The sequence below is a fragment of the Arachis hypogaea genome, chromosome 15, assembly GCF_003086295.3.
Source record: "Arachis hypogaea cultivar Tifrunner chromosome 15, arahy.Tifrunner.gnm2.J5K5, whole genome shotgun sequence".
In the NCBI taxonomy this organism is placed as follows: Eukaryota; Viridiplantae; Streptophyta; class Magnoliopsida; order Fabales; family Fabaceae; genus Arachis; species Arachis hypogaea.
The window spans coordinates 801,591-825,444 of NC_092050.1; the positions used below are offsets into that span (position 1 = coordinate 801,591).

At 29.4% G+C, this 23,854-nt stretch overlaps 2 protein-coding genes across 6 annotated transcripts; both read left to right on the forward strand.

Annotated features, from left to right (window-relative positions):
- Positions 1–10,970: 10,970 nt before the first annotated feature.
- LOC112747386 (phosphoenolpyruvate carboxykinase (ATP) 1-like) lies at positions 10,971–18,081 on the forward strand. 4 transcript variants are annotated; one of them, XM_025795367.2, is made up of 13 exons: positions 10,971–11,313; positions 11,524–11,812; positions 13,549–13,739; positions 14,213–14,366; positions 14,458–14,542; positions 15,171–15,271; positions 15,504–15,802; positions 16,071–16,244; positions 16,418–16,483; positions 16,929–17,107; positions 17,207–17,376; positions 17,459–17,627; positions 17,727–18,081. In XM_025795367.2, exons 2-13 carry the CDS (start codon positions 11,550–11,552, stop codon positions 17,868–17,870), a joined length of 1,995 nt encoding a protein of 664 aa, XP_025651152.1. In that variant the 5' UTR covers positions 10,971–11,313; positions 11,524–11,549; the 3' UTR covers positions 17,871–18,081. The 4 variants fall into 4 exon arrangements, with proteins under 4 accessions (XP_025651152.1, XP_025651151.1, XP_072073508.1 ...); XM_072217407.1 differs by having other exon boundaries at positions 11,172–11,313; positions 11,547–11,812; XM_025795366.2 differs by having other exon boundaries at positions 11,006–11,313; positions 17,459–18,081.
- Positions 18,082–19,609: 1,528 nt separating this feature from the next.
- Positions 19,610–23,402, forward strand: LOC112747387 (uncharacterized). Of its 2 annotated transcripts, none has more exons than XM_025795368.3 (10): positions 19,610–19,744; positions 20,222–20,321; positions 20,422–20,654; positions 21,187–21,304; positions 21,475–21,549; positions 21,630–21,753; positions 21,859–22,394; positions 22,508–22,644; positions 22,764–22,850; positions 23,042–23,402. In XM_025795368.3, exons 2-10 carry the CDS (start codon positions 20,301–20,303, stop codon positions 23,154–23,156), a joined length of 1,446 nt encoding a protein of 481 aa, XP_025651153.1. In that variant the 5' UTR covers positions 19,610–19,744; positions 20,222–20,300; the 3' UTR covers positions 23,157–23,402. The 2 variants fall into 2 exon arrangements, with proteins under 2 accessions (XP_025651153.1, XP_072073509.1); XM_072217408.1 differs by having other exon boundaries at positions 19,645–19,744; positions 20,107–20,321.
- Positions 23,403–23,854: the final 452 nt, after the last annotated feature.

The following is a 23,854-nucleotide window of genomic DNA, read 5'->3' on the forward strand; positions in this document are numbered from 1 at the left end:
TAACACATTTGAAAAGATAAAATATATATTTAATAAAGTTATTACGGTTGTGTATTGTAGAGAAGGGATTTTGACTTTTTTCTTATGGCCATGGACACGACAATGACATTTTTTTGGAGTTTAATTTCTGTTGAAATTCACTGAATGGTTAAAATGCACTAAATTTTAATTTAAGTGACATTGTATTTTTATGTTTTTAAATAGAAGAATGAGATACACTTAAAGTTTAAAATATTACCAAATAAAATGGAAGATTTTATATTTGAGATCTAACTCAATTACCCTAAAGTAATGGTAGTGAGAATTAAACTTAAAATTTGAAATAAAAAAAAAGACTCCATGATTAATAAGTACTGTTATAAAACACTTGATAAATGTTTGAGTAATATCTTAATTTTTTTTATACATACAAAAATTTGTCTTTTAAACAAATAATTGTACTAAATGGCTAAATCGATTTTGATTTTTGAATAATTAACATTATTTCTGTTTTATTGTAACAAAAGATTTTTTTATAGAAAAAATCTATATCAATAATTATTATTTTACGTGTAGACAAGATATTATGCATTAAAATGTGCATTTATCTTATCTTTATTATTAGTTTTGGCAGGTGTTTAAACTAATAAAAAAATATAAAACTATTTATAGGTATAAATACAATTACTTTAACTCAAAACTAGATAAAATCAGTAAATTTTAACGGATAACAACGTTGACCATATTATTTTAATTCTAAAAATGAATATGATACTATAATATAAAATAATTTTAGGTAAATTATAAATAAGATAATTAATCTAATGATAAATCTTATCTCATGTTAGATTGTATTTATTATTCAAATTGATTTTAATATAAAAATGAGAGAATTTAAAAATTTTACTCATAAATTATAAAAAAATTATAAATTTAACTACTAATATTAAAGAAAAATTTTTTAAAAGATAAAATTTTAATATAAGTATTTTAATTCAATCACAAATTATATATTATTATTAATGAATAATTGTTATATTTTAAAAATATTTAAAATTACTATTCATTAATTTATTATTTGTAATATTAAAAATAGTTAATTTTAAATTTAATTAACTTAATAAAAATTTTATAATAAAAATTACTGTACATAATTTCATTAAAAAAATTAAAAAATATTATATATATTTATATATTACCTTATATAAGGTACGGATACATATATTAGTAATTTTTTTAAAATAAGGTGTAATATATGAAATGATTTTGTCTACTACTAATGCCTTATCGGACATTCTATGACTGATGTACCGGATTATTTTTAGATATATAGATGTATATATTTTATAGAGTAGATAGTTAAATTCGTTTACGAAATATTATTTATTTTTTAAGTTGGTTTTCGAAAATTTTTAATTAAATTTATTTTTTAAAAATTTTAAATTAATTACATTGATTTTTTTGTTTTTTTTTTGTTGATGTGTTAAAATTTACTGATATTTCACATTAGTAATACAACAGTATATATATACACAAGATTTTTAATTAATTGCTAAAATTACTAGTTTTTAAAATTAGATTAAATTAAAATCTAATTAAGAGAAGATCTTAAATATTGTAATCTCTCAATTTAAGATTAATTTGATATAATTTTATAAACTTATTATATTAACTTCTAATTAAGACTATCAAATATATGTTGTGATGTCACTTAATAAATCATATCAATAAATTTCAATGCTATTAATAATAGAAATAACAGAAAAATTAATATAAGTAATTTAAAAAAAAAACAAATTTTATTAAAAAATTCAAAATCAATTTATAAAGCAAGTAATTTTTCAAAAACTAATTTAACCATTTACTCGTATCTTATACGTACCAAAAATATAGCGTTAACCATGTAAGCCATTAGGGATGTCAACAGATAGGGCGGGGACGGGGATGTCTTTTCGCTCTCCGTCTCCGTTCCCGTTTTTTGTCGTAGAAAAATATTGTTCTCCATCTCCATTCTCCACAGAGTCCTATTTTTTGCGGGACCACATTTTTCATATCTTTAATAATTCTGACTAATTATTAATTTTCATAAGAATAGAATTGAAAGTATCCATCATATAAAAAGACAGCAAGATTTTATACAAAAAAAATCTAAACGACATGATGATGACTTCTTTCAAAATGACGCAGTGGAGGACGCCACGGCGAACCAGAGCACAGAGAAGTGGACGAGGTGGGGGACATGGCGACGAACCAGAACACAGAACAGTGGACGAGGTGGGAGACACGGCAACAGAGAGGAGAATGGGTACGGCGACAGAGTTGTGAAAAGGAACGCTGTGAATATAGAGAATGACGCGGTAAGGGTGATAGAACGGTGAGGGGTGACAATACAGTGAGGCGGGAGAGTGACGAGGGGGTGGCTGCAGAGAAGTTGGATAAAGTATGGACGACGCTAAAAATCTACAAATTAAAGAAGAGTTATGCAAATAAGAATTAGAAATTTTGAATATATATATATATATATATATATATATATATATATATATATATATATATATATATATATATATGTATGTACATGTGTGTGTGTTTGTATATGTGGTATGTGAAATAACTAAAAAATATATATAAAAAATAAATTATTAAAGATAATTAAGTAAATTTGTGAATTTTGGAGATTAACGGAGATGAGGCAAAATTTTTTGTTCAAATCGCTGCGTTTGTCTCAACAGAATTTTATCATACATCTTTATTTTTATGAGAAAAATATTCCCCACTTAAATCTCTATTTAGAATAGTTTCCACAAAAATTTTGCCATTCTTATGAACTATTTTCATAATCTAAAAGTATTGAGTTTGATTTTTCTCAATATCTGTGTTTTAAAATTATTTTTAAAAGCTTGGAGATATACACTTTAACTTACTAAACGTATAAGTTCTCTTGCATCAAATCGAATTTAATAACTATTGTGAATCAGCTATATAAATAAATATTTAGTCAGTTTTCTCTCTCTTCTCTCTCTACCTCTGTTTGATTGCTAGATTCACAAAAAGTTATATTTAAGTTTTGTATTGGCTGAATATTAACTAAAATAAAATTGTTTCTTTAGTTGGATTGTACATGAGAGTATAATAAATACTTGGACATTATAAATCCGTTCTAAAATAAACCCTAAATTATTTTATGCTCAGCTTGCAGGGAATAATGACCACTTGAATTGACTATTTACCATAACTAAGATTCTTGTTCAAGAAAATCTTGTAGTATGTCAGCTTGCTGAATTATTATTTATGCCTTGGCTTGTTTGTCAAAATTGGTTGCCCCAGTTATCTTCTAAATTTCAACGCCCCACTATGTATATGGTCGAGGTGACAAAATTTTGTAAAATTATATTTGTATCCTTTTATTTTAAATAAACTAAGTAATAAGTATTGAGGTAATATCCTAAATCGTTTTTGAAATTCTCAATTCACTTCGATTGAGTCTTTTATTTTTTAAAATAATCAAATATATTATTTATTTTAAAAAATATAAGTTTTTATTAATCCAAATATCATGAATCATTTTCACGTTATTAATATGTGTAACTAAATACTAATTTGACAATTTATTACAAATTGACATAGATAAATAATAAATTTAATTTAAATTAGTATTTTAAATTTTTTTAAAACATTCAAATTCGTTCGTATATAATTATAAAATTCTAACTTTCAATTATTCATCTTCATTTTTTGTTCTTCTCTCCTTTTTTAGATCTCCCAAATTTAAACCTGCTCTTCTTCTGCCACTCGTAAACCTCTTCTCCCCCTTAAGTCTCTTCTCCTTTTTTTCCGCTTCCACTCTCCTTCTCCTTCTCCTTCTTCCTCTTCCTTCCTTCTTCTGACCTCTCCCTCGCGAACCTCGCCTCGCCTTCATACTCCTCCTCCGTCACCTTGTCTTCGAACTCCTGCACCACCGACTGTCCAGTGTCGCATTTCTTGATGAGTCTCTTCTTGGACTTCGACTTAGATGAATCGTTATCGTAGACCGGACCCTGCAAACACTTGCGTCGTCACTAATCACCATTGTCCCCCTCGTTCTCGTAATCATCGAAGAGCGCATTGTCGTGGTGGGGTTTGAGATCGGATTGAATGTCGTCGTAATCTATCAAGAATTTTTCGTCCTCATCGCGGTACATGAAAAAGCGAATTTTTTCCTTTTCGCTCTCAATTGGATCGAAGAGGAAGAAATTTTTTTCAGAAGGCTCACCATTACCTCTAGGAGCTAGCTGAAGAAAGAATGCACTAAATAATGGCGTGACTTCGAATTCATTTACGATACTTTTTTTGAGAGGAAAATTAGTTGCGGCATTAACGTCAAATTAGAGAATGATTTTGGGAGTGAAACTGTTGGCACTAACAGAACCACTGGAAATAGACTTGAAAACGGGTTCGGTATGAATTGGGGAGAAGTGAAGGGCGGCAAAAAGAAAAAAGAGGAAGCGATCGAAATGAGAGAGTGAGAAGTAGGAAAAGAGATGAATGATGAAGATGAGAAGAATGACAACATAAAATAAAGGAAGAAGAACAAATAATGAAGATGAAAATTTGAGAGTTAGAGTTTTTATAATTGTGTATAAATCAATTTAAATATTTTAAACAAATTTGGAGTACTAATTTAAATTAAATTCATTATTTCTCTACATCAATTTACAGCAAATTATCAAATTAGCACTTAACTACATACATTAATAATATTAAAACAGCTGATAATATTTGAATTAATAAAAACTTATGTTTTTTAAAATAAAAAATATATTTAATAATTTTAAAAAATAAAAAACTTAATTAAAACAAATTAAAAATTTCAGAACTCAATAAATATTCATATAGATAGTCTATATTCCTTCTTTCACTAATTTTTACTTAACCTAACAATATATATAGGATTATTTTTTCTTTCAAACAAAGTTTCTGTCTTTCAAATAATGTTTCTCTACTTTAATTACTTTCTCTCCAACACACGGGAGAAGCTCAGTAAAGCTCAAAGGGACGGTGGGCACTTTAAATTTTAATTTTTTCATATATATGTATATTGTTTTTCCTTTCTTGTATATTTAATTTTCTTTAAATTATTTTATTGTGTTAAAATTAAATACACACTTCAAGTTATTAAAAACATGCAAATTTTTATTCTTATTTAGTATACATGTTTTTATCCATTGAGAGTAAAAGATGTGTCTCCAAGAGCGTGATAAATTATCTTTAATTATCCGATATTTAATGTGATTAGTTTTGAAATTTGTATATTAATGGGACTTTTAACATTGGAGTAAGTACTAATAATTTGTTAGCAAATCAACTTTTAAGTTGGTAGGGCATTGGTCATCGGAAAACTTCAATAGAATCCTATAAAATATTTTCATAGTTGACTTTGTATGAAAGTCTAATAGGAGAAATTAATACCTTATTTTTTGGAGGAGGAGGAGGTAAGTGATTATAGCGGGTTTTTTTTTTTATTGAATTGTTGTATTTATGTGTCAGATATATTTTAGTTTATGCATGTATTTTTTATGTCTAAACTACAGATTATTATGTATATTTTTTATACTAATCAAATTTATACGTTTGAATAATTTTTTAAATAATCAATTGAAAACTTAGTTGTCTTTAGAAAATACATAAAAATTAAATTTAAACAACAACAATAATACAATAACAACCATATTAAACATAATCTAATATAATAAATTAGATTACTATATATCAAAGTATTTTTTTTATTCAAATTTATTCAAGTAAGTTCAATATCAACAAAAATTACTATCATTAAAAAAGTGTTATTATATGTGCTTTTTATTCTTCTTCTCTCCCGTACTTATTTTTCTCCTCTCCTGCGTTTTTTCTTCTTCTTCTTCTTTCATTCACACATACCTTCTCCTCCTCCTCTTCTTGCTCCTTCTTGGTGCACGCAGATTCTTCTTTAGCTTCTCCTCCTCCTTCTCCTCTTCTTCTTTTTCTTCTCCTCTTTCATTATGATCATCACCAACAACATCAACATTTTGCTAATGGATTATTTTTTTAATCGAATTGAATGGAATGCAATTGCTGAATTGAATTGAATGGACACATGTGTTTTGAATTTGATTTTATATAATGGATGATGTTCCGTTCATTTAATACTTTATAATTGTTTCACCTTAATAAAGTGTTTGGTTCATTATGCAGAAAACTGTTTGAATTTGATTTTATATAATAGATAATGTTCCGTTCATTTAATACTATACAATTGTTTCACTTTAATAACGTGTTCGGTTCATTATGAATTGAATTGAATTGATAATCTCTAAATTTTAGACACATGTGTTTTGAATTTGATTTATATAATGGATAATGTTCCGTTCATTTAGTACTATACAATTGTTTCACCTTAATAATGTGTTCAGTTCATTATGTAAAAAGCTGTTTTGAATTTGATTTTATATAATGGATAATATTCCGTTCATTTAGTACTATACAATTGTTTCACCTTAATAATATGTTCGGTTCATTATGAATTGAATTGATAATCTCTAAGAAGAGGAGAAGAAAGAGGAAGAGAAAAAGAAGGAAAGAAAAAAAATTTGCATATGCAAATTTGGAAAAAGAAGAAGAAATATGAGGAGGAGGAGAAGAAGAAGGAGAAGAAGCACATAATTTAAAAAATTATTATAACAACTTAAATAAACTTGGATAAAAATTTTATTTCAACGTAGAGCTTTATTCTATAATAAAATAATCAATTTTTTATAAATAAAGTATAGTTAGATAACATATATTGGTTAGTAAAATATTTCTATATGATCATCATACAAGATTTGAAAGTCTTAGATATAAATATAGGAAGCTACTAAGATAAAAAGTTTAAAATGTTTTTTTAATAATTAAAATTTAGTATATATAATCGACTAGATTGTGTTATTTTTGTCAAAATTAGACCAGATAAATTAATTTGATCGAAAAAATGGTGAATCAAATATTGAGTCGGTCTAAATTTATTTTTTTATAAAAGATGATTACAATATCCTTATTATAAAAAATGATTAAAATACTCCTATTATATATATTAATTTTAAAATCTTTATATCCTAACTCAATGACGACAAGAAGTAAGGGTTGGAATTTTTGATTTTAAAATTAATATATATAATAGGAGTATTTTAGTTATTTTTGATAATAAAGGTATTGTAGTTATTTTTTATAAAAAAATAAGATTAATTTAGAATAATTCAATATTTGATTCGCCATTTTTTGGTCAAATTAATTTGTCTATCTAATTTTGACAAAAATAATACGATTTAATTGATTATATGTGTAAAATTTTAATTACGAAAAAATATTTTTAAAAAAATTCATTTTAAACATTTTTATCTGAGTAACTCTGATAAATATATTGTCATATAATAAACACTGATAAATATATTGTCATATAATAAAAAGATTAAATCATTAATATTTATTAGAAAACTAAAAACCAATTACCACAAATAATTTATCGTCAGGAAAAAAAACCACAAACGCACTCATAATTAGGGTTGGCAACATGTACCCTACTCGTGGGTACGCAATCCAACCCCATCCGATCGGGTAGGGTTTTCAACTCGATTCGCAGCGTGTGGGGTAGTGTGCGGGTTCGGTTCTCGTGTGGGTTGGATAGAATGCGGGTTGAGCCTACCCGACCAACCCGCATCCTATCTATGTATATGTTATATATTTATATAAAAATATGTTTTAAGTGAATGTTGAACTAAAGATCTCTCATTAAATATAAAAGATCATTAATCACTAAAAAAAATTATTAATTGATAATTTAATATTTTTTTATATAGAAGTTAGTTCTATTTTAAATTATCATAAAATTATATAATAATTCTGTATCTTTTTTGTAATCTGCGGATAGATCGAATATTCACGGATTAAGAGCGAGTATAGTTAGGATTGAAATATTCTCAACCTACATGTAGTATTAAAGTTAGCTTTAAATCCTATCTCATCCTATCCATTGTCACCCTTACTCGTAATGAAACAAATATGAGCTACTTTCATTCCAGCTACTTCCAGCCAAAAAAGAAAAATCTCATTCAGCGGCACGTCATAGGCTCATAGCCCAAATGATTGTTTTAAATTAAAGGAATGCCAAGTCGTTCAAATGGCCAAGTTGTTGATGATTTAATTTAATTGGTTAAGGTAATTAAGAAATTATTAATCAAATAACTCATATTACTAATGAGTTATAATTTAAATATCATCATCTCTGTATTTGAATCATCGGAAAAAAAAATAGAAATCATATTATACTCAAGTATTATATTGTAGCGGTGGAAATTGGAAAAATTGGATCGGAATGTGTGGGGGTGTGCGTGTGATTGTTTCTTTGTTTAAACCTTGGACAGGTTGGGGCCAAGTACGTCTGATGTGGCACCTCCATCGCCAATTCGCCATCCTTTCTTGTTGCTATGTCCGAATGTTAAACCTGCTGACGCGCATCACACTCACACTTAAACCCATTTTAACTATTACTAATTCAACACTCTATATATATATAATCCCCACGTTTTCCTTATTAATGGACTTTATACAATAACTAAAATTCAGTCTTTCATTAATCAACTATATTACTTATAAATTGTAACGAGTACATAAAAAATCAGATATAAAATTAACAACTAAACTAATTATGTGTATAAAATATATATTAAAATATAAAATATACAGTAAAAATAAAATAAAAATATAAAAAATTATAAAAATTTATTATTTGTATTTATTAATTAATTACTAATATTTAAAAATATAAATTAAAATATATTATTAAATTAAAAAATTAATTACCAAAAAAATAAATCTTAATGATATGATAATTAGTTTTAATATTTTTCATAAAAATTATATAAATTTATACATAATACATGATAACTGATTTTTTTTATAGCAGTGCTACGGACCTACGAGAAATTATAACTCATGAATGATTAAAAAAATACATTCTAAATAACACTTAGTATCATTCCAAAATTAAATAACATGATACATTTTCTCTTCGTCATAATGATTAATTCAATTAATTACATCACATATCAATTTTCAAATTTTGTGTGGTTACAATACAAAAAATTCTCTATTTATATTCTTCTCTATTATACCCATAATTATTCAATTTTTTCAAATAAAAATTACAATTTTCAAAATACAATCTACAGAAAATATCTCAAAATCTTAAAATCAAACATTATAAATCTTGAAAGCATATATTTATATATAGTATAAATTTACCTGTATTTAGTAGAAAATAAGATTTATATACATTCTCAAGAGACGTGACGACATTAATATAAATAACTGTTGATAAAAAAAAAATTACAGTAAAAATATATAAGTTAAATGAATCAGATACAATGTAAAACAGGTCAGATAATTGAGATTGAATGATAGAGCACGTCAAATAAACCATATTAGTTAAAAAAATGAATAATAATGACATGATTATGAATTCATGAAAAACAAAAGAGAAGAGAAGAAAATAATAATATTTTTTTTTAGAATTTGTTCTTTCCGTTTCATTGTATTTTTTTTTTCAGTTTCTATTTAATCTAAATTTTCATGTGGCCAAAATCAATAATATTCAGTTGTTTATTATTTTTATTTGGATTTTGAATTTAAGTTTTTATTATATATTTTTTATGCTTTTTTAATTTCACCTATAATTCTTATAAATTCAATTATGAAAACATTTTGTTTTGGTTTAATTTATACATGATATTATATTATTTGATCATTTAATTGGGTATTATATATTTGAAATTATATACGCTACATGTATAAAATTATAAATATTATATGTAAATAATTATGAAGGTTATATGTATAAAATTATAAATGTTATTTATATTAAAAATATTTAATTGTAAATATTTTAACTATTTTCACTGGATGAATAAATAAGAAAAGAAAACAAATTAAAATAAATAAATTAAAAAAGTTTTGTGCATAATAGATTAATTAAAAATTTGCACACACATGATAATCGAAGATATCACCAGATTTAATGAAATTATTAGTAATAGATGAAATCTTTTTTTAATTTATAATAGTTGGTAAAATAATTTAATTATTATTAATATTTTTTATTATTACTATTAATGCAATTAATACATATATCTTATTCAATAATTATTATTATTTGTCAGGTTGAAAAAAATGAGAAGCGTGAGAGGAAAAATTTTAATTGATTTTTATTGTTATCAAATATTTTCGTTCTTTTTATGTGTATATAGGTTTTTTTATCAATTAATTAGTCAATCAATATTTTATTCGATAGCACAAAAATGAATGGGTTAGCTTAACTATAGCAAAAAAAAAAATCTAAGATATTTAAGTCACCCAAAAAATCTAAAATATATTTTCCAAAATATATAAGTTACATTAAATATTTCAAATTTTCAGTTTTAATGAAATATTTTAATAAGTGATTTTAAGGTGATTAATTATTAATAAAATATAATTTGTAAATGCTAAATGCTAGTAACTTAACAAAGTAATTCCATTATTAATTAATATATTAATCAACTTCTCACATTTAATATTAGGTGAAAATACAGATACAATCGATTTCACGTTGAGAGTTGTTAGATGAAAATTTAATCAACTCAATCAAATTATCTAACGACTCTCAGTTATCAACTTCATGTGAAGTTGATTGCACTTGAATTTCCACCTTAATACTAATTTCTTCGAATGATTTTAAGTTTGATGATTTACTGCCTTAGTTAAATTAATTTATTTTAAATTTTGTTATTAGATATTCAATTAATATTAGTTGATAAACACATAAAATTTATCCATAAATATATAATAATTAATTTAATAACTAATTGTTAATGTGTTCATAGATATATAATAAACTTTTCTTTGAGAATACGGGAATGCGTGTGTAGCATATGGAGGAGAAGAGGAGCACAGGATTATTTTCTACTCATTTGATGACTTTGTAGCCAACTCTCATTCCGGGATTATACGAAATTTGGAATTTTTCTCTTTTCAGAACCTTGCGCTTGCGGGATAGGATTTAACCATAGTCACCCTCAACTAGAGTTAAGAATTATAACCATGGTTAAGTTTTTGGTGTGTCACTGAACCCTATAAAAGGATCACCTCATCGTTACAAGATTTCCCATCACCTTTTGGTGTCCCTTGTTCATACCTCACTCGAAAAAATTAAACAGCACAAAATCTTTCCACTTTCCATGTTTATTTCTCCTTCCATTTCCTTCGTTTATCATTGTTAGATCTTTCTTCTCTCATTTCCAATCTCTGGTTCGTTCTCTTCATTATATTCCCTCCTAATCCCATGTTATTATTATGATTCTAGTTCTCACGCAAACGTTGACAAAATATTAATTAGTAATAAATTCATAAGTTAATGTAGAGTTTTGACGACGATGGATTTTGAAATGGAGAAATTAAATGTGATGCCTTGGGGTTTATGATTTGAAATGGTTGATTTTGTAATTTTGTGATTAACAGGGGTTTATTATACAAGTGTGTAGAAGATGGCATCAAGCGGAAATGGAAACGTGGCTAACGGTAACGGGACGGCGAGGAACGGACTTCCGGCGATCCATACCCATAAGAAGCACGTGAACGGGATTTGTCACGACGACAGCGGTCCGACGGTGAAGGCTAAGACGATTGATGAGCTTCACTCTCTTCAGAAGAAGAAATCAGCACCTACCACTCCCGTTACGGGCTCCCAAACTCCCTTTGCCACCCTCTCTGAACAAGAGCGCCAGAAACAGCAACTCCAGTCAATAAGGTAATATTAATGAATTTAATTTTAATATATTTTTGATGTAAAATTATTTTACACACACGTCAAATCATACGACGATTTATCAGTAAAAATAACGATTTATCAATAAAAATAATTATTTTTTATATTAATGTAGATTGTGTGAATAATTTTTAAAGAAAACGTCTATAGTTATAGAATTATATAAAATATTTTACATTATCATGTATCAAAATTAATATAAAATATTAAATAAATATTAAAATTTAATAATTATATATTTATATTTTAATATATATTTAACTGATTTTATATGTACAGGAGCACCATGAGTTAATAATAATAATGACATTTATATGTAGCCAATGTATAATGAAAGTACGAGAATTTTGATGTATAATTTTATTTTTTATTATTATTTATAATTAAAAAAAGTATTTTGTTATTACTAAAAGTTGAATCTATATTCTCTAATATATGAACGTAATAAATTTATCATTTTAATTAAATTTATATTTATAATTGTGTATATTTAATTTTTAAAAATGTAAATTGATAAACACATTAATACTTATTAATATGTTAATAATAATAATATATTTAAACAGAATAAAAAGAATTTACACTAATTATATGTTTATAGTTGCCATGTCACTAAAATAATCAGTTTGTATTTTTTTTTCCGTATGAATAATTATTCTTATAAATGAATATATTTAAAAGGCTCTTTTTTAAAAGAAAACAAAATATAAATAGACTACAAAATGCATATATTTACACATTGATGATGTAAATTTCCCCTTTAGTTGGAATATGAGTTTAAGGTAAATTTGTACAGTTTTCTATTATTCGTTATTACATATCCACGGATGTATTATAGATAGGTCGTACATACTCGTATTTCCTATTTTAGCATGAAGATTGAGTTATGGGAGGGAAATTGTCACATAATTATTGGGTTGATTAATGAGTATATAAGTTCTGTTTTTTATAGTCAAGACATTTGTTTCGTGCGGAAAATACGGGAAGTTAGAAAGTGTTTATTTTCAAAAAGAGGATGAGATCTAGTATATGTTTAATGATTAAAAATATAAAATAATTAAATATTTTTAGCATACAAAATTGTAATTTTATAATATTTTAATTTTCTAAAATTTTTTATTTTATATTTATCTTAAATTAAATAAAATAATAAAATATAATATAAAAATTTAATTTAGTACCAGTTTTCTTGTTTTTCGGTCTCCGTAATGTTAGTGTTAGAGAGAGGAAAAAGCGCGGTGGGGCTATATTTACGATACACGTGTGATGTAACGTATTTGAATGAGAAAGTGTGATGGATCTGATGATGCCAAAGGCTCTGATTTGATTCATTTTGTGAATGTGGGGCCCAATCATAGTGGGCCTTCTAAGACAAAATTAATCAAACTTTTGTTACATAAATAGAACCTATAGCAGCCAAGATGCTTGGGAAACAGCACTATAAAAGGAAATTCCCCTCAATTTAAGATTTTAACCTTTTGTAAAAAAATAAATTCTTATTTTCGGAGAAATGGATTTTATCTAACAAAAAAATTTAAAACTGACCTACAATATCTAGCTAGTATTTAATTTAATTATAGTTCTGATGTGACTGCAACCACAAGATCTTGGAATAATATTATATATATACGTATTTATATATAACTACGCTACTTCAAAAAAATTATTAATAAGTAACGAGTAATAAATTTCTTGTTTTTATGAATTTGTTTTGACAGTGCATCATTGGCGTCACTGACGAGAGAAACTGGACCAAAGGTGGTGAAGGGAGACCCAGCTAAGAAGTCAGAATCACAAGTGCACCACGACCACCACCACCACCACCACCACCATGTTGCTACTCCAACCATCGCTGTTAGCGACAGTGCTCTCAAATTCACCCATGTCCTCTACAATCTCTCCCCAGCTGGTATATACTATTATTTAATTATTAATTAATTTCCTTCTAACTTTTGTTATTTACTTGATCTATCTTCTTATCGTATACTAAGTCTCCTTCTTATGTCGTTACATCACACTTGCTAGTTGTTTTCTTTTCAATTCATTATTAATTATTATTGGTAGGTATAACATCATCTTAATGTACCTTCTCTGTACGAAAGCTAAGCTTGTAGTTCATAACAACGTCGCCTTCTAACTTCATCTATTTGAATTTCTCAACAATGGTTTTATTTTATTTTTCCATAGCCACATTAATTATTTGGGAATTGACTTCTTGAAAAATGAAAGTACTTTAATTCAATGAACATGAAAGTAAACCCTAACCCTACTTGTTGAGAAAAATCCTTTCTTAATTAATTTGAGTCATATAATCAAAATATAGACTATGGTATAATGTTATTAGTGTGAATTTAGATAACCGTTGTGCTTATTGCGATGCAGAATTATATGAACAAGCAATTAAGTATGAGAAAGGATCGTTCATCACTTCCACAGGGGCATTGGCAACACTTTCTGGTGCCAAGACAGGGCGTTCTCCGAGGGACAAGCGCATAGTTAAGGATGATGTTACTGAGAATGAGCTTTGGTGGGGAAAGTGAGTACTATGTTCTAACCAAATTTTCTTATTTAAAAAATAAAAGTGGTTAATTTTAGATAATAAAAATGACCATTTTTGTAACTTGTAGGGGCTCCCCTAACATTGAGATGGACGAGCACACTTTTATGGTGAACAGAGAAAGAGCCGTCGATTACTTGAACTCTCTCGACAAGGTTAAATTTATCTCCCATTTCCCTCCGTCATTCCAATGTTTTTTTAATATATATGTATATAAGCTTACGTCACTTTTTATTTTAATAAAAATAAAAGATGGTGGCTTATCTCATATTTTTTAAGATAGTGATATGGGTATTGGGTATGGAATGGTGGTGCAATATCACGCAAAAGTTTATCTGATCCCTTATGTGCAGGACAATAATCTCAGCCTCCGATAATTTCCTTTCAGTTGTTCCTTTTTTAAAAATTTATTATTATTATTGGCTCTTGTTATCGGTGCCTTGCATTTAGTATGGGATATGTCATATTGTCATATTCATACTGTTCAGAAATTGAAGATAATAGATATCTGTTTAATAACATCCGTTTCTTTAGATTATTCATATCTGAAAAATAGTTATTTTTGTTGGTGTATTAATATTAGATACCCGTGTAAAACTTGTTCATCACACTGCCCTTGTGAGAAAATCAAATCCAATTTATATATACACCCATTTCTATTCTGTTCTGGAATCATTGCTCAACCTTATCATATCTTATCTGATAATATCTGATACATGTTAATTGCAATTCCCTGCTACTAGTGTGTGTATGAAGTGATTAACACTGGTGATTGTTGTGCAGGTCTTTGTCAATGACCAATTCCTGAATTGGGACCCTGAGAACAAAATCAAAGTGAGGATAGTATCAGCAAGAGCTTATCATTCCTTGTTCATGCACAACATGTAAGTGAAAAACTCTAGCATGAAATTTAACATGTTGTTTATCCTTTGTTCCTTCAGAAGAAAAAGGTATAAGCCGGCCAGATAAGTACCCAATCGTTGAAAGCCTTATTTACATTATACATTATATATTATATATACAATATAGTCCCTGATGAGTGGAGGAAGTGGTTCCCTACCATTGGCATTGGCTTGTTAGTTTAGTGTACAATTTGGATAACTGGGTCGGTGACAGGTGTATCCGACCCACTCCGGAAGAGCTGGAGAATTTCGGTACTCCGGACTTCACTATATACAATGCTGGACAGTTCCCCTGTAACCGTTACACTCACTACATGACATCCTCCACTAGCATAGACCTTAATCTTGCTAGGAGGGAAATGGTCATCCTCGGCACGCAGTATGCCGGGGAGATGAAGAAGGGCCTGTTCAGTGTCATGCATTATCTCATGCCTAAGCGTCAAATCCTCTCCCTTCACTCTGGATGCAACATGGGAAGAGACGGCGATGTTGCTCTCTTCTTTGGACTCTCAGGTATAGTATCTAGCCGGTGGATCAAAAGCCGTCCCCAAAAACAGATCGCCCCTCCCTCATACGATATGTTCCTTCCTTTTTCCTTCTCCCTATGAATGATTGTGTGGCCATAATCCAGTGTGCTTGCTTCATTGCTTGTTTGTTCGTTCATGTTTTCAACCATGTTTAGCTATGGATACATGAATTATGCTTTTGTTACTGTTTTCAAGGTACTAATGAGTCCTTTTTTGTTGTCTTTCTTTTATTGTTATTTTGTTATTTATTTTAGGTACTGGAAAGACCACCCTTTCTACCGATCACAATAGGTTCTTGATTGGAGATGATGAACATTGTTGGAGTGACAAAGGTGTATCCAACATTGAAGGTGGCTGCTATGCCAAATGCATTGATCTCTGCCAGGAGAAAGAGCCTGATATTTGGAATGCAATCAGATTTGGCACAGGTAATCTTATTTGATCACTTATTAATGGCCATATGATTAGTTGAAGAGACACTTTAGAAAATTTAAGCATAGATATCAAAGAGATTGAATGGTGGATTGTCAAAGTATACTTTGGACTAGTGAGAATTGAGAAATGCATTTTGATTTAATCTTTTATTTGGCGTGATTGGCAGTCTTGGAAAACGTGGTGTTTGATGAGCATTCCCGAGAGGTTGATTACTCAGACAAATCAGTTACAGGTACATAAATTTTATTTTTAAGATGAATTTGGCTTATACTAATCCAGTGTTTTAGAGTTTGACCACGTTTCTGATTATGCAATGATTTCGGATAGTTCCAATTAAGTGGCTAAGTATATCACAAGATGATGCCTTATGTTGTGACTCAGTCATAACAACAACATGCAGTTTACTTAATTCTTAATATGATTTTAAAACAAGTTCTTGATAACTTAAATTAAAAACTAATCTAAAAAAGTGCAAGGTCAACTCATATAAAATAACCTCAATGTTGCTGACATAAACCTCCTGTCATCTGGTAAGGATAAGGATAGTATTGAATAGAGACCCAAACGTTTGTCCAAGAAAAATGTTGATGTCTACGAAGCAATTGAATAAGGACAAACATTCTGACTGCAAACTATTTTATAGATGAATTTGAACATTGATTGATTTTATGGTGCAGAAAATACAAGAGCATCTTATCCTATTGAGTACATTCCAAATGCCAAATTGCCATGTGTTGGTCCTCATCCAAAGAATGTTATACTTTTGGCTTGTGACGCCTTTGGTGTGCTACCACCTGTCAGTAAGCTAAACCTTGCACAGACCATGTACCATTTCATCAGTGGTTACACTGCTTTGGTATGTATCAGATCATAGACATAATTATATCTTCATTCTTACACCTTATCTTATGATGATGATGATGATGATGATTGTTTTTTTAATTGATAACTTTAGGTGGCTGGCACTGAGGATGGTATTAAGGAGCCAACAGCAACTTTCTCAGCTTGTTTTGGTGCTGCTTTCATAATGCTACACCCAACAAAGTATGCTGCAATGCTTGCTGAGAAGATGGAGAAGCACGGCGCTACCGGCTGGCTTGTTAACACCGGTTGGTCTGGTGGGAGGTAAGCGTCATTGGAATGATTGTCCTTTTTAAGGCTTTAGTTGATTACATGTTTAATATGATTATTTACGTGTTTAATGCAGGTATGGTTATGGTAGCCGTATCAAGCTACCCTACACAAGAAAAATCATTGATGCTATTCACTCTGGAAGCCTCTTAAATGCTGAGTACAAGAAGACTGAGATTTTTGGGTTTGAGATCCCAACTGAAGTTGAAGGGGTCCCTTCAGAAATTCTTGATCCTATTAACACTGTTAGTAGTTTTCCTTCAACTCTATTAACACTTTTCTTTTTCTATCATTTGCCAATGCCTTTAAATTTAACAATTTGTTTTGATTTATGTATTCTCCAGTGGTCAGACAAAAAGGCCTACAATGAAACACTGTTGAAGCTTGCTGGGTTGTTCAAGAAGAATTTTGAGACATTCACCAATCACAAGATTGGCAAGGACAACAAACTCACTGAAGAGATTCTGGCAGCTGGACCAGTGTTTTGAAAATGAATGCATGCTGTGTTAAGTGGGGGTGGCTGGGATTAAGGGATTATTATTATTGTTAGGAAATATATATATGTGGTTGAATAAACATATTATATATTGCATTTCTAATAATAATTTTGGTTTAGTTGGTTTGGTTTTAGTCATATGTAAAGTTGAAGTGTTGCTACATTTCTAACTTTTTCACATGAATGGAATTCGCTTCTTCTCATTTTACTGTCTTCAATTCTTCTCCTTAATGATTTTTTTTTTGCAAATTATTATCTCAATATTTTTAATTACGATAAAATATTTATAGAACAAAAACAAGTAGCAGCAACATAAAAAACAACAATGATAGTATCAACAACAACAGACCAGGAGTAACAAAAATAATTATTTTTATTTTAGGCAAAAAGATGAAGTGTTGAGAGATCAAAATCCTAATATCACCATTGTGGGGTTACATGCAATTACAGGGGACTCTGTTTTTAAACAATAATTAAACACATCAAGTTGGCTTCTTACAAAAAGAGATTTTGATTTTTAGTCTGTCTTCGTCTTGAAAAAAGTAATATAAAAAAAAAAGCTATGCAAAATTAAAAACGTTATTTTTATTCAAAAGTTACATTTTCTCGGATAAAACAAACCAACGCACTCATAGAATTTAACTAGAGAATTCATGATATCATAAGTTTACGAAGAATAACACATAATTAAATTGTGATATAGACACCAAAAAAGAAAACTTGTGATATACAATACAATAGAGTTTACATCAAGAGTGCATCAAAATAATACCGAAAAATTCACCTATATTTTAATAAAGTAATAACATTTGTATGTTTATATGATATCCATTATCCATTGGCGATACTAACTTAAATCCAAGCATAGAGAAAGTAAGATAAGGAAAACATGAACGTGACTACTGACTAGAATCTAAATAACTGTTGTATGTTACTGAAACACTAATTCTTGTTTTTATTTTCTTTTTTGTTCAAGGTTTCAATATCATTACTTTACAGAAACAAGTACAATTAAAATTAAAATTAAAAGCAAGCATATTAATATTCAATAGCCAAAAGACTTGTACATTAATCAGAATTTTTGCGAAAATATTTTGATCACTAGACTATTTCTCTCATTTTTTAAAATGTTGTTATTCAAAAATCATAATAAATTACAAAAAATTTATTTAGCATAAAATTATCGAATTTTAAAGTTGAAAAATCTCACTTATTTATTATGTTTGTAAAAATTTGTATCAAAATTTAATCTCTAAAATTCTTTTTGAAACTATATATTTAATATCTAATGATTTTTTATTAGGTTTTAAATTTTTTTAGAACTTATTTATTATTGATTTTTTAATTTTTTTTCTACGGTATCTTATCTTACAGTCTCCTACATATATGAGGTCATTAAGGGTTTATTGCTATCCAATAAATTGCTACATGTATAAGACAGAGTTTATTAAGCATAAGCTAATGAGTAAGTTAACCACTGCATCAAGCTAAGTTAGTATTTTTTTTCAATTTTTTTGTTGTCCATAATATCCTATTGGTAGTTTAAACTAAATTTTTTTAAAATAGGTCTAATTGTTTTTGTTGGATGCTCCCGAAGGCGATGGATCAAGTAGTCTTCGATTGCTTCTAAACGAGCCCAAAGAAAATAATTAATGGGCCAAACTAAGTCTGAGCCCAAATACTTTTTAACTAATGGGCCCAGGTAGGGTCGGAGGAGAGAGAAAGAGAAAGGTAAGAGAGAGAGAGAGGTGTACACGGAACTTTCCAGAGCGACATAATAAAAACCCCTTCTCCCAACAATTTCTCTCCTCTTTTTCTCTTCTGCCCTAATCGTTCTTCCACCCAGCTCTGCACACACCAACAAAGGTATGCTCTTTCTTTTTATCAATTCTCCAATTTTTCTAATTCCATTCATTCTCTACTTGTTTATTTCACCATTGCAATTTATCATCTTTCTGCTTCCTTCGTTTATGGTTTTTTGACCTAACTATTTTCTGCAACCCCCCGAAATTCCCACTCCATTGGCCGCCTCCGATGAATAAGATTTCGTTTTGTTCCTTGGGTAAAGCAAATAAATTCAATTTGGTTTGATGGGTCTCTAAGTGTGTGGCAATTCGGGGATCAATCAAAATCGAGCTCGGGTTATTTTTCCCCTATTCGAGCGAATTGTTCAATCTGCAACCCTAATTTTAGTATTTTTGTTTAAAAGATTGAATTTCGTGTTGCAGGGTTATTGGGTCCTTTTTGTTTCTCGCTGTTCACACTGTCAGTTACAGTGGGGGCGAGAAGAGTCGGATTCGAATCTAACGCTGAGTTTGCATTGTCTTTTTGTGTTGGTACCAGCATAGAAGGTTCAATCGAAGTTTCATTCATTCTCCAAGAGCGTTTTTGTAATCGGTGACTGTCTTCTTCGTACAGATCAATGCGGGGTTATGACAGAGATGTAAGTAAGAATTATCAAGTTTAGGGGGTGAATTTGCTGTTAGTGTGTTCTTTTCCTCGATGTTTCTCTTCCCCAATTGATTATTGTTTTTCCACTTCAGGAGTATGATGATTACGAAGGTTATGATGATTATGAGGATGAGGGAGGTGAAGAGTACGAAGAGGAAGGAGAGGAGGCAGAATATGAAGAGGAAAGACCTAAGCCAACAAAGGAAGAAATGGAGTACCTTGAGTTGAGGCAGAAGCTGAAAGAATCAATTAGAAAGAAGATGAAGAAGGAGAGTAGTACCTCCCTCTCCGATTCTAATTCCAGGAAGAAACTTCCTTATGATAAGTGAGTTGAGCCATTTACATTGATAATATCTTAGTTCTCTGTTAATTTAACTATTTTCTCAATCGTTTGAAAACTTATTCAATTTGTTGATCAAAGGATATGGTTGAAGTGTTCAAAATTTTTTATTCTTAAATAAGTTATATTGGTCACCTTATGTCTGCTCTTGCAATGTCGTGGCATTTAGTTGAAGAAATTGCTTTTGATGGCAGGATGTATATGAAATCTGTTTTTCAAGGATATAATTCCCATCATCCCATTTTCTTTATTTTTCTTTACATATGTGTAGGTCATTCATTGTGCTGTTTGTTCAAGCTTTCATGGGTGTTATTTTAATCATTTGTAAATTTCTATCTTCAACTTATGATTATTTGTCTAGAGATCTCTTATTTATCCTTCTTTCTTGTTTAGCCCAAAAAAGGAGTTATACCTGCTTTGTTCTCTTTATCAATATAGTTTGTGGTAGCATAGCCTGGATAAATGACATTTGGAATAATCACAAAATATTTTCTTCATTGTTTATCTGTTGCTGCAGTTATGGATCCTTCTTTGGCCCTTCTCAACCTGTTATTTCACAGAGAGTAATTGAAGAGAGCAAGTCATTGATAGGAAACCCGGATTTGGCAGCCAGGATTTCTAAAGCCGCTCATGTGGTATGCATTCAGAGCCTTTATATTGCTTTTCGGTTACCTGGATGCCTATATGATCTTTTGTTGCTTCTTCTACAAATCAATGCAGCAGTTGGATGTTCCTTTTTTATTTTCCCTCTCTATAGTACTTCTGTGATAGTGATGTTGCTTTCTCATAATTGTCCTGTGTGCAGAATAAGAACACAAATAAAGCATCTAATGGAAGTGTAAAGTCTTCGACTCATAGTCAGATGCCCAAAGCAAGCGAGGTATTATAATTATTGTGAACATCTTGAAACTTCTAAGCCTCCATATCCTGTAATGAATGAGATGAACTGTCTTCTTACAGAAGCAAGTTAAAGCCCAAAAACTCAAAGTTATTAGAGACTACTCATTCCTTATGTCTGATGATGCTGAACTTCCAGCTCCTACAAAAGTGTCACCATCTCAGAATACATCTATACGCAATAATGGTATGTTGCTGCTTGCATAATTGTTCATGTTGTGTTTATTTGTTGGTTTTAGAACATATTACTGTAATTGAGGAAACTTATACAGGGTTTTTGCTGATGTTGAAGAGGGAAGACCAGCTCAACTTGCTGGAAGGAATAAGCAACTTGTTGCCAATGGTGGTGGCAAGCATGTTCGTAGCAGTGGTGAGGAAAGGAGAGCAGTTCCTGGAGGGAATCGATTGCCTCCCAAACCAGACTTGAATCATAAGTTAAGTTCTGCCAGTAAGCCAATCAGAAAGGCACCAGAAGATTCTAGAAAACAGCTTGGTAGTAATAGTGGAAATGGACCAGGTCGGCCAGTGGGACCAAAAGGGTTGCCTCCAAAGGTGCCTGCTAGTACCATGGGGAATAAATCTTCAGCACCTGTTATGAAAAAACCTGTGAACGACATGCATAGACCTGTTAATGGCACACATAGACCTGTCAACAGTATGCAAAGACCTGTCAACAGCATGCAAAGACCTGTCAATGGCACGCAGAAATCACTCCCTTCTAAGGTTCATTCATCTGTTAGGCAAAATGTGGATCCAAGAAGAGACCCGCGTGAACAGAATAGACCGAAGCTGTTACCAAAACAACCAGTGGCATCAACAAAAACTCAGGTGATGCAGTGATGCTACTTGCAGTACTACACATTAATGACTATTTGGATATTTCTACTATGAACTTGTTCCATGGATATATGCTAAGATGTTTATGTTAACTTGCTTGACAGATAAATAAACCACTTAAACCAAATCCAAAGCATTCTGATCCACGGGATCACCGCCCCAAGAATAAGGGTGTGAAGAGACAGTCCGATGATATGGAGGATGAGGTGGATGTTAGATCAATGATCAGATCAATGTTCAAGTAAGCTCTATTTTTTTTTTAAATTTTATAATGCCATAATTAATTACTTGATTTTAATTGGGTAATTTTCCAGTTAATAATTTTTAGTAGCTAATATTTGTGTTGTTTTATTGTTCCAGTTACAACCCCAACAGATTTGTTGATGACGATGACGATGATGATATGGAGGCAGGATTTGATGAAATCATGCAAGAGGAAAGGAAAAGGTTTGTTTCTCTTTTCTTGTTATAATTCACATTCTCTCTCTATAATTACTAATTCATGTATCATCACGGAGACATGACTCCCTATTTTCCCCTGATGATTTCCTGATTTCCATACAAATGCTGTACTTCAATAGTTATATCTAGTAAAATTTTACGGGAAATGATTGTTTCGTGATATTACACGCATGCAGTGCCTTGATAGCCAGAAAAGAAGATGAGGAACAACTTAAGTTGATAGAAGCGGAGGAGGAAAGAGAGCGAAGAAGAAAATTGGCCAAGTTGAAGAAGCGAAGGGTTGGTGAATAGCATTTGACACCCAATGTTGTTTGTTTTATGTTCAAATGTCCAATCCTCTGTATTATTGTTGGATTTGAGTTAATTCATCAATGATCATAAATATCTCGTCATTTTCATCCAATGTTAGATTGATGTACTTGGGGAAGGAAATGTTTTTAACAAAGCAAATGAATAATGCTAGTTGTATAATTTTTTGAATTAACATTTTCTCATTTAATACCAGCCATATAACCACAATGGGTTCAGAATTCAGAATTTTTTGGTATATTTTTCCTTCACATTATTTTTTATCTGAGTTCTAATATCATTTGTCACTTAGAATGTCAGCGTTAAGCAGCTTGACATCATTTTTCTTTTTTGGTTCTAAAAATTCCTTTACTTTTACATGGAATTTTGAATCCAACCATAATTAAGGATATTTGAGGATTTTGAATCATATGGTATATATGTCGCTCTCAAAATTGAAGAGTAAAAGGTCAAATCTAATCTGTGTTTAATAGTCTGTTAATATAATAAAATTATATTTTTATATTAAATTAATACCAAATTGAGAAGAGATTTTGAAACATTGAGATCTCCTAATTTAAGATTGATTTAATCAAATTTTATAAATTTATTATGTTAATACTTAATTATAACTATATTTTTAGGACACGAATTTCATCATTTACTTATATATATATATATATATATATATATATATATAT